The sequence below is a fragment of the Balaenoptera borealis genome, assembly GCF_965194805.1.
Source record: "Balaenoptera borealis genome assembly, chromosome: 4".
Lineage (NCBI taxonomy): Eukaryota > Metazoa > Chordata > Mammalia > Artiodactyla > Balaenopteridae > Balaenoptera > Balaenoptera borealis.
Window position 1 is genome coordinate 89,206,770 of NC_138861.1, and position 13,405 is coordinate 89,220,174.

At 37.1% G+C, this 13,405-nt stretch overlaps 1 protein-coding gene across 9 annotated transcripts in view; it reads left to right on the forward strand.

Moving 5' to 3' along the window:
- The window catches only part of ARAP2 (ArfGAP with RhoGAP domain, ankyrin repeat and PH domain 2), a 201,764-nt gene that overhangs the window by 49,593 nt on the left and 138,766 nt on the right, over positions 1-13,405 (forward strand). For all 9 annotated transcript variants that reach the window (XM_082390417.1, XM_082390419.1, XM_082390422.1 and 6 more), the window contains 2 exons: positions 2,759-2,828; positions 8,929-9,049. In XM_082390417.1, coding sequence (XP_082246543.1) covers positions 2,759-2,828; positions 8,929-9,049 — 191 coding nt within the window. The remainder of the gene's footprint in view (positions 1-2,758; positions 2,829-8,928; positions 9,050-13,405) is intronic.

The following is a 13,405-nucleotide window of genomic DNA, read 5'->3' on the forward strand; positions in this document are numbered from 1 at the left end:
CTGTAGCTTGTCACATGATAGCATCTCTGACTGATCTCTGAGCTGTCTGCCCTCCCTCCTCTCCTTCTCATTTTCCTGTGGACATGAATGTTAAGTTCCTGGATGATGCCTCAGACCTCAAACTGTCTATCCAGATGGTGATGGAATTCTAAGAAAACTTTGAGTCCAAGTGGCCGCAACTAAACCATCTTAAGTAAGACATGTTAAAGTAGGTTCTAGGGACTTCCCAGGTGATGCAGTGGTAAGAATCCGCCTGGCAATGCAGGGGACCACGGGTTCGAGCCCTGGTCCGGGAAGATCCCACATGCCGCGGAGCAACTAAGCCTGTGCGCCACAGCTACTGAGCCTGCGTGCCACAACTACTGAGCCTGCGAGCCGCAACTACTGAAGCCCACGCGCCTAGAGCCCTTGCTCTGCAACAAGAGAAGCCACCGCAATGAGAAGCCCGCGCACCACAACAAAGAGCAGCCCCCGCTCGCCACAACTAGAGAAAGCCCACAATGAAGACCAAACACAGCCAAAAAAAAAAAAAAAAAAAAAAGTAGGTTCTAAACTTGTTTTCACTTCCAGCTTTGGCACATTTTGAAACTTCGAATCTAACTCTGAGGTTTCGGAAGTTTTCTCGCCTTCTGGCAGCCTTTCTTTTAAAATATTCTGGTTATTTGAGTGCTGGTCATTTGAGGTTTTATCTGTCTGTCATCTGGCTGTTTTTTGCTAAGGGGATATGTGCTTAATCATGTCACTCTTTCATTGAACAGATTCTTTTTTAGTGTCATATGTGTCTCTGTGTTAGTTGCTGATCATAGCGTAGAGAGTGAAACATGCTTGGTGTGGGAGACATCAAGCAACTAAACAAACATGTAATTAGAGATTGTGTTAAGTGCCATGAGGAAAAGGAGAGGGTGCTTTGAGAGGACAGCTTTGTGACTTGCTTTGGATTGGCTCATCAGGGAAGGAGTGTCTGTATAGGTGGTTTAGGTGGAACTCTGAAAGGTAAGCAGTAGTTAGCAAAGGAATTAGAGGGGTAATGGAAGGTCCTAAGGCCGTTATCTCCCACAGATGTTGATTATTTTTATTCTAAAATGGACGATTATATGTACTACTGAGCTCTCGCTTACTGCTATTCACCATGTAAGGTGGGCCTAAAGCAAAATCTTGATTTATAGAATTACTGTTGAGATTGTGTGGGAAGATGTCTGCTCACCTGCCTTTAAGTGTGACAGACAGTATGAAATGAGTGCTAAGTGATTTTATTCAATGTATAATGATTGTGTGTTTGCTTAGTATTTCTTTACCTTGTAACTCTTAATGCTGGCAACTTGAAGAACCTTTGAGTCAGTGAAGGAAATGAAAACCGGCACTGTTGGATGTTGCAAGGTTAAGAGAACACATGACAGGCCAAGGGAAGTTAAAAAGAAGCAGAAGGATGAGGGAGTAAGATGGAAAGAGGGCTGGATCGTTAGTTGTAGTTATATAATTGTAAGGTCTTATGTTCTTATTACTTCATGATTAATTCAGTGCTTATATGTGAAAGTGTTGTCCATACCAATGAATTTTGAAACTTTTCTCAGTCTGATCAGGTTTGCTCTAATTTTATCTTAAGCAGAATAATGCGGCTAATGATCAATGTGGGCAGCTCGCTGTATTTCACTAGAGTAATAGGTGTGTGTGGCCCAGGAAAGAGCCCAGAAGACAAGTTCTCCACACTTTCTGAGGTGCTGTTTCTACCTTTAAGTCTTCTGAAAACCACAGAAAGCTATACCATTTCCTTATCTTAAACATGTTAGAAAACTGCAAAAGGAAGAGGTAGACGCGGTTATCTACCTATTTGTTTAGAGATGACTGGTTTTTTAAACAGGAAGTTAGTTTTCATATATTATCTGTGATAAAGGCTAAAAGTATCTAGACTGTATCAGTTCACACTGAGAGTCGTATAGAGAATAAGACATTCACAACCTTTAGGATTGTCTGACTTCGGGAAAGGGGACTGAAACAAAAAACAAAAACAAGCCCAACTAGAAATGGGTCTTCACTTTTCCCTTATATAGTCAGAAAATCTTTTTCTCCTTTATGCCTAAATAGGGAACATATGATGACATTATTTTGCTTTGTTTCTCATGTCAGTAACCATTTTAAACTGCATTTGCCTTTCATATGATTCTTTTTCTCAAAATGTTAATGTTTCAATGAATTTTGGATGATTGCAAATGATTCTCCATATTTAGTCAGGGCCTTTTCAGCTTATTTGATCAGAATTAAATAATATATCTATGTAAATCCAATTGACAAAGCTTTGTTATTTTAGCAAAATATTATGCATGCCCAAAATCAAAAATTTTAAAAAATAAGATAAAATGTTATAAGCTTAATGAAGGATAAAAATTTATGTTAACTTCATTGAGGAATTATCTCCTTTAAGGGATATGGGTGCCATGATAGGGTTTCTAACCACACTTTGTTTTCCACTCAACCTTACCGATGTGGATAATGACACTGCAAGTTACATTTTCAAAAATGATGACACTGTTAGCAGTATCCTTTTTTAAAAACACCTAGGTCAACTGATTAGAAAGTGTCATTGTACGTACTTCCTTTCCTTTGTACCATTGCCAAAACTGTACGTTGTCATAGCCTACTGTTTTCTTCACTGCTTACTAGCAAATTGGAATGTACTCAACACAGTTCTATATTACAAATGTATTTAAAATCCAAGTGCATGGTTCTTAAATGTAAAATGACAATTTCATACGTTTTACAGAAAACGCATGTTTCAGAAGAGATGGGTGAAATTTGATGGCCTTAGCATTTCTTATTACAACAACGATAAGGTAAGTACGTTTTACCGTTTTCAAGGATTGTCCTATGCATGCTGAGTGTACTTCAATAAACTAAGCACGTGATTTGGTCTGTAAGAATAGGAGTTGGATTAAGAATATGAAAAGAATTTGCATAGGATAAAAACACTTAACTCTTTCCATAGTTTAACTTTTCCCAGACATAAAAAATTGGGATTTTTTAAAACTTACGTATCTAACAATTATTTATGGATATCTCCTGCAAACTACAGGATTTGCTATAAGTGATATGCAGATACATAAGAAATTGCCTTTATCCTAGAGAGTGCTCAAAAATGTTTACAAAATGACGCCACAAGTAGAAAATGGCAAAGCAAGGAGAGGTTATTTTGTCCTCTGGAAGGGGTGTGGAAGAACCAAGGAACGCTTCTTGCATGAGATTTCTAATGGCCATGAATTTTGAAGAAAGAAGAATGTTTGTACGTAAAGAAACTAGAAAGAACAGGACTTGATAGCAGAGAGAACAATGAGATGCCCAGATTCTCTGATTGGAAAATAGAGTATGTTCGGGAGACTAGTGGGAGACGAAGCTGAGAAGGTTGTGTTTGGAGTTAGAGCACACCGAATATCTTGATGTGCAAGTGGCTACAATATATTCTTTAGGCAGTTGAGTCTTAACGGACATGATACTATTTTGATCATGTCCTTCACCTTAGGGATGAGAATGTTTTTATTCTTAGGAGATGTAGGCTGACATATTTAGGGGTGAAGTGTCATTATATACGCAAATGTCTTTCAGATGTTACCTATCTATATATACCCTCTATATGTGTATATTTATATATATGTGTGTGTATATATATATATGCACACATGCATAGCTAGGTAGAACAAAAAATAGCAATGTTAACAACTGTCCAATTGAGGTTATGAGTGTTCGTTGTACTAATCTTTCAACTTCTGTGTGTTTGAAAATTTCCTTAACTAAAAAGTTGCAACTAATAAATAGACCGTATTTTTTGTTAGTTAAAATCATATAATTTTACAATCTTAACTATATACATTCTTTTAATATATTGATTTAACACTTAACCACATCCTCTTATTTATAGTTTATAATCTAATATTATCTTCTCATTATTTAGCGATTTTTCACTGCCTAATATTGGTATTATTTGTGGCTCAAGTAGAGATTTAGATTCCCTTTCATGTATTGATCAGTGCTACAAGGAAGAAGAGCGTATGCTTTTAGACAGAAAGTAATACACACTGCATGCTACAACACTAAGAATAATAGAAAGTTTAGAGAAGTATTAATTGCTTTCACTTTGCAGTGATCCCACTAAAGCATCAGATAGGTTTTAACACACCCCTTTGACATTTGCAAGATATGGGATGAACATTTTTAAAAGCTAGTTTTCTGCCTTAGCTATTGTTTTTAGTTTGCTTGTTCATTTGAATCTTGAGACAATTTCTGTAACCTAGGGTGGGTAAAATGTAGTCTCTGTATCTGATGCAATCTGACCCCTGGTTTTCTTTAGCACCTGTGCCCTTCTCTGGTTTGCTTGAAATGAGGAAGAAAACTATTCAGGAATGAGACAGGCTTTTGTGCCATCAGGCTCTGCTGGTGTTGATATCATTATCATTCAGGAGAGAGAATTTCTAGCGTCTCTGTCCAACCAGACTCACTCTGTTTGTCCTTTAAAAGCTCATCTCAACTGTAGTGAGGAGCTGAGCACCTATCCACACTGATGCAATAAAAACGATGCAGCCTTGGTTTTAAGTTGAGATAAAAAGTTTGTTAAGATGAATTATTACAAATTCTTTACCTTGACATTAAAATTAAAAAAAAAAAATCAAATTTTTGTTTCCTATGGCATTTCGTTCCTTTACTACTCAGATGAGTGGTTTCATGTTGGCAAATAAAACCAAAAACACTAGGATGGGTGTTTCCTAAAAGGAGACGTGGTTTCTGTTGTGACCCTTCTGGCAAAAGGGATGGATTGGTGGACTGGGAAGAGGGGATTTCAAGGCCAGTGAACAGAGAGCATAAGTGTGGCCATAGCTTCTGTCTCAGCTGGGTGTGCAGTTTTCGTGGTCCTGTGCACCAAGGAGTTCTGTCTTTCAGTGTTTAAATGTGCACTTGAGAAGCCTGTGGTTGGGCTTTCAGGAGGTAGTTTGCAGAGTTGCCTGTTCCCCTAGTTATCTTCTGCTTTCCTCAGTGCTGCTCAATCATGTCTCAGCAAGGCCATTTCGTTGTATTACTGAAAATGACATCATCCCAACAGCCTTGATATCTCGTCACCTGCCAAGAGATCTCACTCACCCCCATTCTCACTCAGCTGTGAGCAGAATTGCCCTGTGGTCATTTCATTGTCTGAAAGTGGTAGATAAATGGCAAACTTGACCTAGATATCTGGGTATTATAGGCTCAAGGGATGCTTTAGAATTTCTTTCTTTAAGGAAAATTTCACACGCTGAAAAATGCAGTCATTTTGAGCCTAGTGTCATTTAGTTTAGTTTTTTTCTTTTCCTGTTTTGTCTTTATTGTGTGTTAGAATAGAAATGTAAAATCAACTCTACAGTGTTAAAAATTTTGAGATTTATCTTAGAATCTCAGAAAAGATTATAGATGAGCCATTAGAGAAACTACAACTTCCTGAGGTTAAAGTAGCAGAGTATTCCGCTTCTTAAGTACATTTTTATCACTTCTGGGGAATTTATTTTTCTATTACTCCTCCATAAGTACTAACGTTAAACAACATTATTATTGTAGGCATGTTGGTGAGTTGTTATGTTTTTAAGGAATTTTTTTTTTAATCTCTTTGAAGAGATCTAGAAGAAGGAAAAATCTCCTTTTTAAAATTCCTGTGTCTTTCTCTACAATGCTGCTTCATTTTTTTCTCTACTGAAAAATGGGTTAATGGTAACGTTTTATTCAACATATAGTTAATTATCTCACTAGAGATGTATTTTTGTAAGGTCCTCTAATTCTTAGGCAAACTACAGTTTGACAGTGGATCACCTGGGGGATAAAGAAAATAAATGTTTCTGGATATTCTGGATTTTTCACTATCTGGACTCAGCCACTACAAACTTACAGCCAGAGAGACTGTATCACTGTCCCCAAAGGTGCTGTGCCCCTTTGAATCTCTCAGGTTGCCTGACAATGGGGAGACATTCTCTCCTTCCTGTCAATTCCTAGAGCACTTCCTGGTCTGGTGTTGCCTAATATTGCCATTGTAACCCACTTGCATTTATTGGGTTTTCTTTGTTTAGCCAATCATGTCATGTGTTTCTTTGCAGTGACCTTTTTCAACAGTGTCTTGGTACAACTGTGGAGAACTTGTGTGTCTTTTCCTGTATTTTCACCTCCATGGTTTTGCTCTTCCCTCTGAATCTCATTAGCCATTACCATCCATGAAAATCCTGTGCAAACTTCAAGACCGATCCTGTTCTCCTCCTCCATGAATGTTTCCTTTATTCTCTCCAACTATGACATTTGAACAATAATATGCAGGAAAGGTGAGAGGGAAAACAAGCTGAAAGTAGGGAGGGAAATCAGGAGAGTGTGCAGTAAATCAGGCATTAATTTATCAGGGTGTAGGCTGTATAGGCCAGTGGAGGTGTTTAAAAAAATGAATTTCAAAAAATACTAAAAATGAGCTGTTGGAGTTTGTATAATTGTGCTTGATTGGACATAGGATTCATTCATTCAGAAAATATGCAATACTGATTATGTGAAAGGTAATGGAGAAAATAGATGTAAGATGCACAGTCAGTTTGGAAAGACTGTACTGATCAGATGATCCCACGGTAAATATAAAGAATTATCATTTAAATTAGAATTAGTAATTGCTATAGAGGAAAAGTACAGGTTACTGTTAATTTAGGGTTATCTGGCTGGGTGAGGATGAAGGGCCTGAGAGAAGAGACTGGTCAGAGGGCTTTCTTCAGAGCATATATTCATGCTGAAATAGGAAAGATGTAGAGGCAGTAGGTATGTGAAAATGGATATGAAAAATGTTTCCTTGCAGAACAGAGTATGTAGAGTCATGGGACTGAGCAGAACCACAATGTATTCATGGAACTTCAAGAAAGCTAATGTGACTAGAAAGAATCAGGAAGTGGTAGGGAGCAAGTTGACCATGTAGATGTCGGAAGAGTCCCAGGTTATGTGGGTACAAAAGAGAAGCACAAGTCAAAGGCTACTCTATTGAAGACTGATTGACCAGAAGAGTGATATTTTTATGGACAGATATAGAGGGAGGGTATGTTTCCAGGAGGTAATTCAGTTTTAAAGTTTGAGGTGGTTATGGGACAGTTATATGTCCCATTGATGATTCAAAATATGGGAGTGGAGTTGACGGAAATGGACAAGGAAGGAAGGAAGGGACAGATTTTAGAATTCTCCACATAAAGTTGGTAGTTGAAATAGTAAGATGGGATTTTTTTTTTCCCTTAGGGACAGAAGATAAAACCAAACAAATGGAAAATAAGGGGGAGAAAAAGTTACTTTGTTAGTACTTATTCCTTGACCTCCCTCTCCTTTTTCCAGGAAGTTGCCACCTCATCTTCCTAAATCACAGTTCAAGTATCTTACTTGATTTTGGCTGCTTGAGAGGATAAAGGAAAGCCTTCATGGTGTTGTTATTGAAGATGGCATTAAAGAATGGATAGGATTTTGACGGATACATAAAGGCAGGAATGGGGTTTAGAGTAGAAGAAACTTGTCAAATAACTGAGAGGGAATACCATGAGAGTATAGTGTATCTCTTCAACTGTCAGAGGAGAAACTTCCCAGTAGACTGCCATGTTGCTCGCAGCCACTGTCTTTTACCTATCTCCTATGTATGGCTGGGGTTTGCCGCTGGGAGGAATGTGAACTTGACACTTGTGATCTGCATGGAATGGTTTAGTGCATTCTTCTCCTAACCAGTTGTTTCAGATACTTGGGACCCGGGTCAAAAGTGATGGTTCCATGGATGATGGAAAGGAATTGTAGAAGAAACCCCATAAAGTTGTGTCTAAACTCTTTTGACACTAAGACCTTTCATGATGTGGCCTTGATTTATGTTTTTAGCCTCATCTCTTTTGACTCGACACTGCAGCTCCTCTTACTTCTCTACTTTACACCTCTATTATTCAGTCTTTCTGGCCAGGATACCCCCTGCCCCCTCACTTATCTATTTGGTTAACTTAAGTTTTCTTAAAGTCAGGTTCAAATGTCACTATTTCTGTGAAAATACCTCCGACTTCTTGTAAGCAGAATTGAGAATTCTCATCTTCATACTCTTACTTCCCATGTTTTGTACTCATTTTTAAACTTTTCTCTCATTTGGTTAGTTGGTTTTTCATTTTGAGGCCACTTGAATGTATAAGTACTCTTGGAATTTTCTTTCCAACACAGGGCCCAGTAAATGTTACACTCTTAGTAAATAGTTGAAATTATGGGGGTGATGATTATGCCAATTGGTGTAGGAGGGTCCAGGAAAATGCAGATGGAGAAAGTTATCAATAGTCTTAAGAAAGACTTTCTTGAGCAAAATTGTAATAGGCATATGCCAATTGCAAACAGCCGAATCCATGTTTTTTCACTCTTTAGTCACTGGAGAATAAAAAGTGATGCAGTGTGAGATTAAGATCTTCATTACCAGAGCATTGAGTAATATGGGTTAATTGATACAATCCAACAGTCTGGTTTCTTAGATAATATTCTTGTTCACAATATGTAACAGTGGTTTTGAAATGGTGTAGTTACAGTACCTGTAATGGCCAGCAGATGCCTGCAAACACTATAAAATCATTTTGACCAGATTGTTTCAAAGAACATACTGCTGTTTTTTGGAACTATGTATTGCTGGTCTGCTATGTTGTTTGTATGTGAGTCATTGTCTCTTAATTGCAGATGAAGAGAAAAGTGAAAAGACATCTCACTTGGAAGGGGCACTTAATATTTTCCTTTCTGGGGAATTAAGTATATATAAGGATATATGCTATTTATATGTGATTTTAAAATTTTAGATTGAAATTATGAAAGAGAAGCACTTATAAATCATCTTGCCATTCTATTTTTAAGGGAATTTTATTTTAATGTTTCTTCTTTATGGATCTTTTTCTCTAACCAATACAGGAGAAGTATTCAAAAGGAATAATTCCCCTTTCTGCTATATCTACGGTACGAGTTCAAGGAGACAACAAATTTGAAGTTGTTACAACACAAAGAACTTTTGTTTTTAGAGTAGAAAAAGAAGGTAAGATTCTTTCTTTATCCCTATAAAAAGAGACATTAATTTCTGACCAATCATAAGATTTAATAAACCAGTTAAGCCAGAAATGTCAGGCAATCTTTAAATATGTTACTTCTAAATGATTTACATTTTATATTAATTTTTTGAATACCATTATATTAAAACATAAACAAATTGACAGGTCATTGTTGTTTGTTCACTGTTCTTTCATGCAACAAATATTTAGTGCGAATCTACTAAGTGCCAAGGACTCTTCTAAATTTGGGGTATATAGCAGTGAAGAAAAGTAGACAAAAATCTCTGCTCTTATGGAGCTCACTTTTAGCTGTTGATAATGCAAAATAGTTATTCAATGTGGAAAAATAATTTTTCTAACAACTAAAACATTGGTTTTATGAAGTTTATGTGTGGCCTATTTTTACGATCAAGCAGGCATGGTAATCATTTTAATATAGATTTTGGAGTATCTTTTATATTTCTTGAGTTTTTTTCACCTGTATCATCTGCTGTGGGTCACTTGATGGTGAAAATTGATCTAAAGATGGCACATGGTTTGTGGATGGAGTCTAAACCTTTAAATCTTCTCTGACTCTTTTTTTTGGGGTGGGGGAGATGGGGGAGGGAGAGACAGGCAAATTAAAATTCTCTGTTGTAACTTCGATTGACTCTCAGTATATCAGTACTACTTTTAAATAACGTAAATAAGGCCATCTTCATTAACTAAAGAATTAGAATTTTAACTTAAAGCATCTTTTATTTTAGTAAAGATGATAACTTGATTTTAAAAAGTACTTCTTGGTACTTAATTATTTGAATAATAGTGGTATGGAAAAATTACTGAATATGTGATATTTGCTAAATCCTTCATTTTCCCAATAGTCTCATGAGGTTTGTAGGTAGTACAGTTATTATCCTATTTTACACATGTAAGTATTTACCTTTTATAAACTACAACAATATTAGGTATTATGGGGCAATTTTTTTTTTTTTTTAATTGCTGGATTCCTAGAACATATGCCAATGCATGGCACATGGAAAGCATTCAATAAATACTATATGTCACTGAAAAGCTTCCATTATTACTTGGGATAATCAGTAAATGGATAAGTCCCAACTGCTGCTCACACTGCAGCAAATTTTTTTCAAACTGTGAGTCACTCACTGTCAATTTGTGAGATCAGCGTAGTGGTTTCTGATGGTTCCCCCAAAGTCCCACAAAACAAAAACCAAACAAATATAAAATACAGTAGAATAAGGAATATCAAAGTGCACTGCCTACAGTAAGTGTAAGTCTCCTAGTGTGAAACATACCTATGTATATACTGCCCAGGTGTAACGTAAAAAGTGTTTCTCACTTGACTTGCTATTTAAAAACAAATGTCAAGAACTGTAGCCTAGAGCTGGGGTTGGTAAACTGGCCTGTAACCTGAATCTGGCCTGCTGCTTGTTTTCGTAAGTACAATCTTATTAGACCCCAGCCACTCTCATTCATTTATGTTGCCTTATGGCTGCTTCTGTGCCTCAGTGGCAGTGCTGAGTAGTTGCTGCAGACTGTATGGCTAGGAAAGCCTGGGATATTTACTCTCCGGCCCTTTACAGAAAAGTTTGCCAACCCCTGTCCTAGAGTATTTGATATAGACATATGTATTATGAATCAAATGCCTGAAATTCAGAAAATTATCCACAGTTGTGATACTCGATATGAGACTCTTTTTTGAAATCACAGTTTCTCTTTTTCTGTATTTTCTTAAAACACACGGCATTGCTCCTCTCGACTGGCTATCAGAATGGTCAGTCCTTGTGCTCTGGTCTCCACTGCCCAAGCTGATTGCCTGTTTCTTTGAGGTGCTTATCCTCTTCCCGTTGGCTTCTCATAGGGAAATTCACATATGCCACAGAGTCTGCATTTTAGGATAGACATAATAAAGCTTCGACTTGTGTGAAAATCTGTTTAGCCATATTTACTTGTGGCAGTTACAAATTAAACAGACACATTTTATTTAAAGAAAATGTATCAACCCACACATGTTTAAAAATTACATGTCTACAATGGACCAGTAAGTCCCTCGGGGGTATGTAGTTCATCTTTATGATGTAAACTTAGTATATGGAGGGGGTGGAATCAAGATGGCGGTGTGGGAAGACATGGAGTTAGCATCTCCCCACAACTAGGGTGCCTGCCAACCACTGGTGGGGGACCCTGATGCCCAAGGAGATGGGAGGAACCCCCAAGTGAACCGGTAGGATGTGGGGTGAGTGAGGGGGGAGGAGAAGTGGAGGCCAGACAGGATTGGCACCCCTGAGGCCGCAGAGATCAGGAGAGGCAGGCAGGAGGGGCCCTCCAGGAGGAGCGAGACAGGAGCCAAGGGCGATCGCCTGGCCCACTCGATCCCGGGGAGACCCACTTCAGACCTAGGGACACATACAGACTAAAAGTGAAGGGATGGGAAAAGATATTCCATGCAAATGGAAATCAAAAGAAAGCTGGAGTAGCAATACTTGTGTCTGAAAAAATAGACTTTAAAATAAAGACTGTTACAAGGGATAAGGAAGGACACTACATAATGATCAAAGGATCAATCCAAGAAGAAGATATAACAATTATAAATGTTTATGCACCCAACATAGGAGCACCTCAATACATAAGGCAAATGCTAACAACCATGAAAGGAGAAATCGACAGTAACACAATAATAGTAGGGGACTTTAACACCCCACTTATACTAATGGACAGATCATCCAAACAGAAAATAAATAAGGAAACACAAGCTTTAAATGATACAATAGACCACATAGATTTAATTGATATTTATAGAACATTCCACCCAAAAGCAGCAGAATACACTTTCTTCTCAAGTGCACATGGAACATTCTCCAGGATAGATCACATCTTGTGTCACAAATAAAGCCTCAGAAAATTTAAGAAAATTGAAATCGTATCAAGCATCTTTTCTGACCACAACGCTATGAGACTGGAGATCAATTACAGGCAAAAAACTAAAAAACATAAATACATGGAGACTAAACAGTGCACTACTAAATAACGAAGAGATCACTGAAGAAATCAAAGAAGAAGTTAGAAAATACATAGGAACAAATGACAATGAAAACACGGCAACCCAAAACCTATGGTACGCAGCAAAAGCAGTTCTAAGAGGGAAGTTTATAGCAATTCAATCTCACCTGAAGAAACAAGAAAAATCTCAAATAAACAATCTAACCCAACACTTAAAACAGCTAGAGAAAGAAGAACAAAGAAAACCCACAGTCGGTAGAAGGAAGGAAATCATGATCAAGATCAGATCAGAAATAAATGAAATAGAAACAAAGAAAACAATAGCAAAGATCAATAAAACTAAAAGCTGGTTCTTTGAGAAGATAAACAAAATTAATAAACCCTTGCACAGACTCATCAAGAAAAAAAAAGGAGAGGATGCAAATCAATAAAATTAGAAATGAAAAGGAGAAATCACAACTGACACCACAGAAATACAAAGGATTATAAGAGAATACTGCAAAAAACTATATGCCAATAAAATGGACAACCATGAAGAAATGGACAAATTCTTAGAAAGGTACAATTTTCCAAGACTGAACCAGAAAGAATTAGAAAATATAAACAGACCTATCACAATGAAATTGAAACTGTAATTAAAAATCTTCCAACAAACAAAAGTCCAGGACCAGATGGCTTCACAGGCAAATTCTATCAAACATTTAGAGAAGAGCTAACACCAGTCCTTCTCAAACTCTTCCAAAAAATTACAGAGGGAGAAACACTCCTAAATTCATTCTATGAAGCCACCATCACCCTGATACAAAACCAGAAAAAGATATCATGAAAAAAGAAAATTATAGACCAATATCACTGATGAACATAGATACAAAAATCCTGAACAAAATACTAGCAAACAGAATCCAACAGTACATTAAAAGGATCATACACCATAATCAAGTGAATTTATCCCAGGGATGCAAGCATTCTTCAATATACGCAAATCAAACAATGTGATACACCACATTAACAAATTAAGGAATAAATACCATATGATCATCTCAATAGATGCAGAAAAAGCTTCTGACAAAATTCAACATCCATTTATGATGGATGAAAACTCTCCAGAAAATGGGCACAGAGGGAACCTACCTCAACATAATAAAGACCATATATGACAAACCCACAGCAAGCACCATACACAGCGGTGAAAAACTGAAAGCATTTCCACTAAGATCAGGAACAAGACAAGGATGTCCACTCTCGTCACTCTTATTCAACATAGTTTTGGAAGTCCTAGCCATGACAATCAGAGAAGAAAAAGAAATAAAAGGAATACAAATTGGAAAAGAAATAAAACTGTC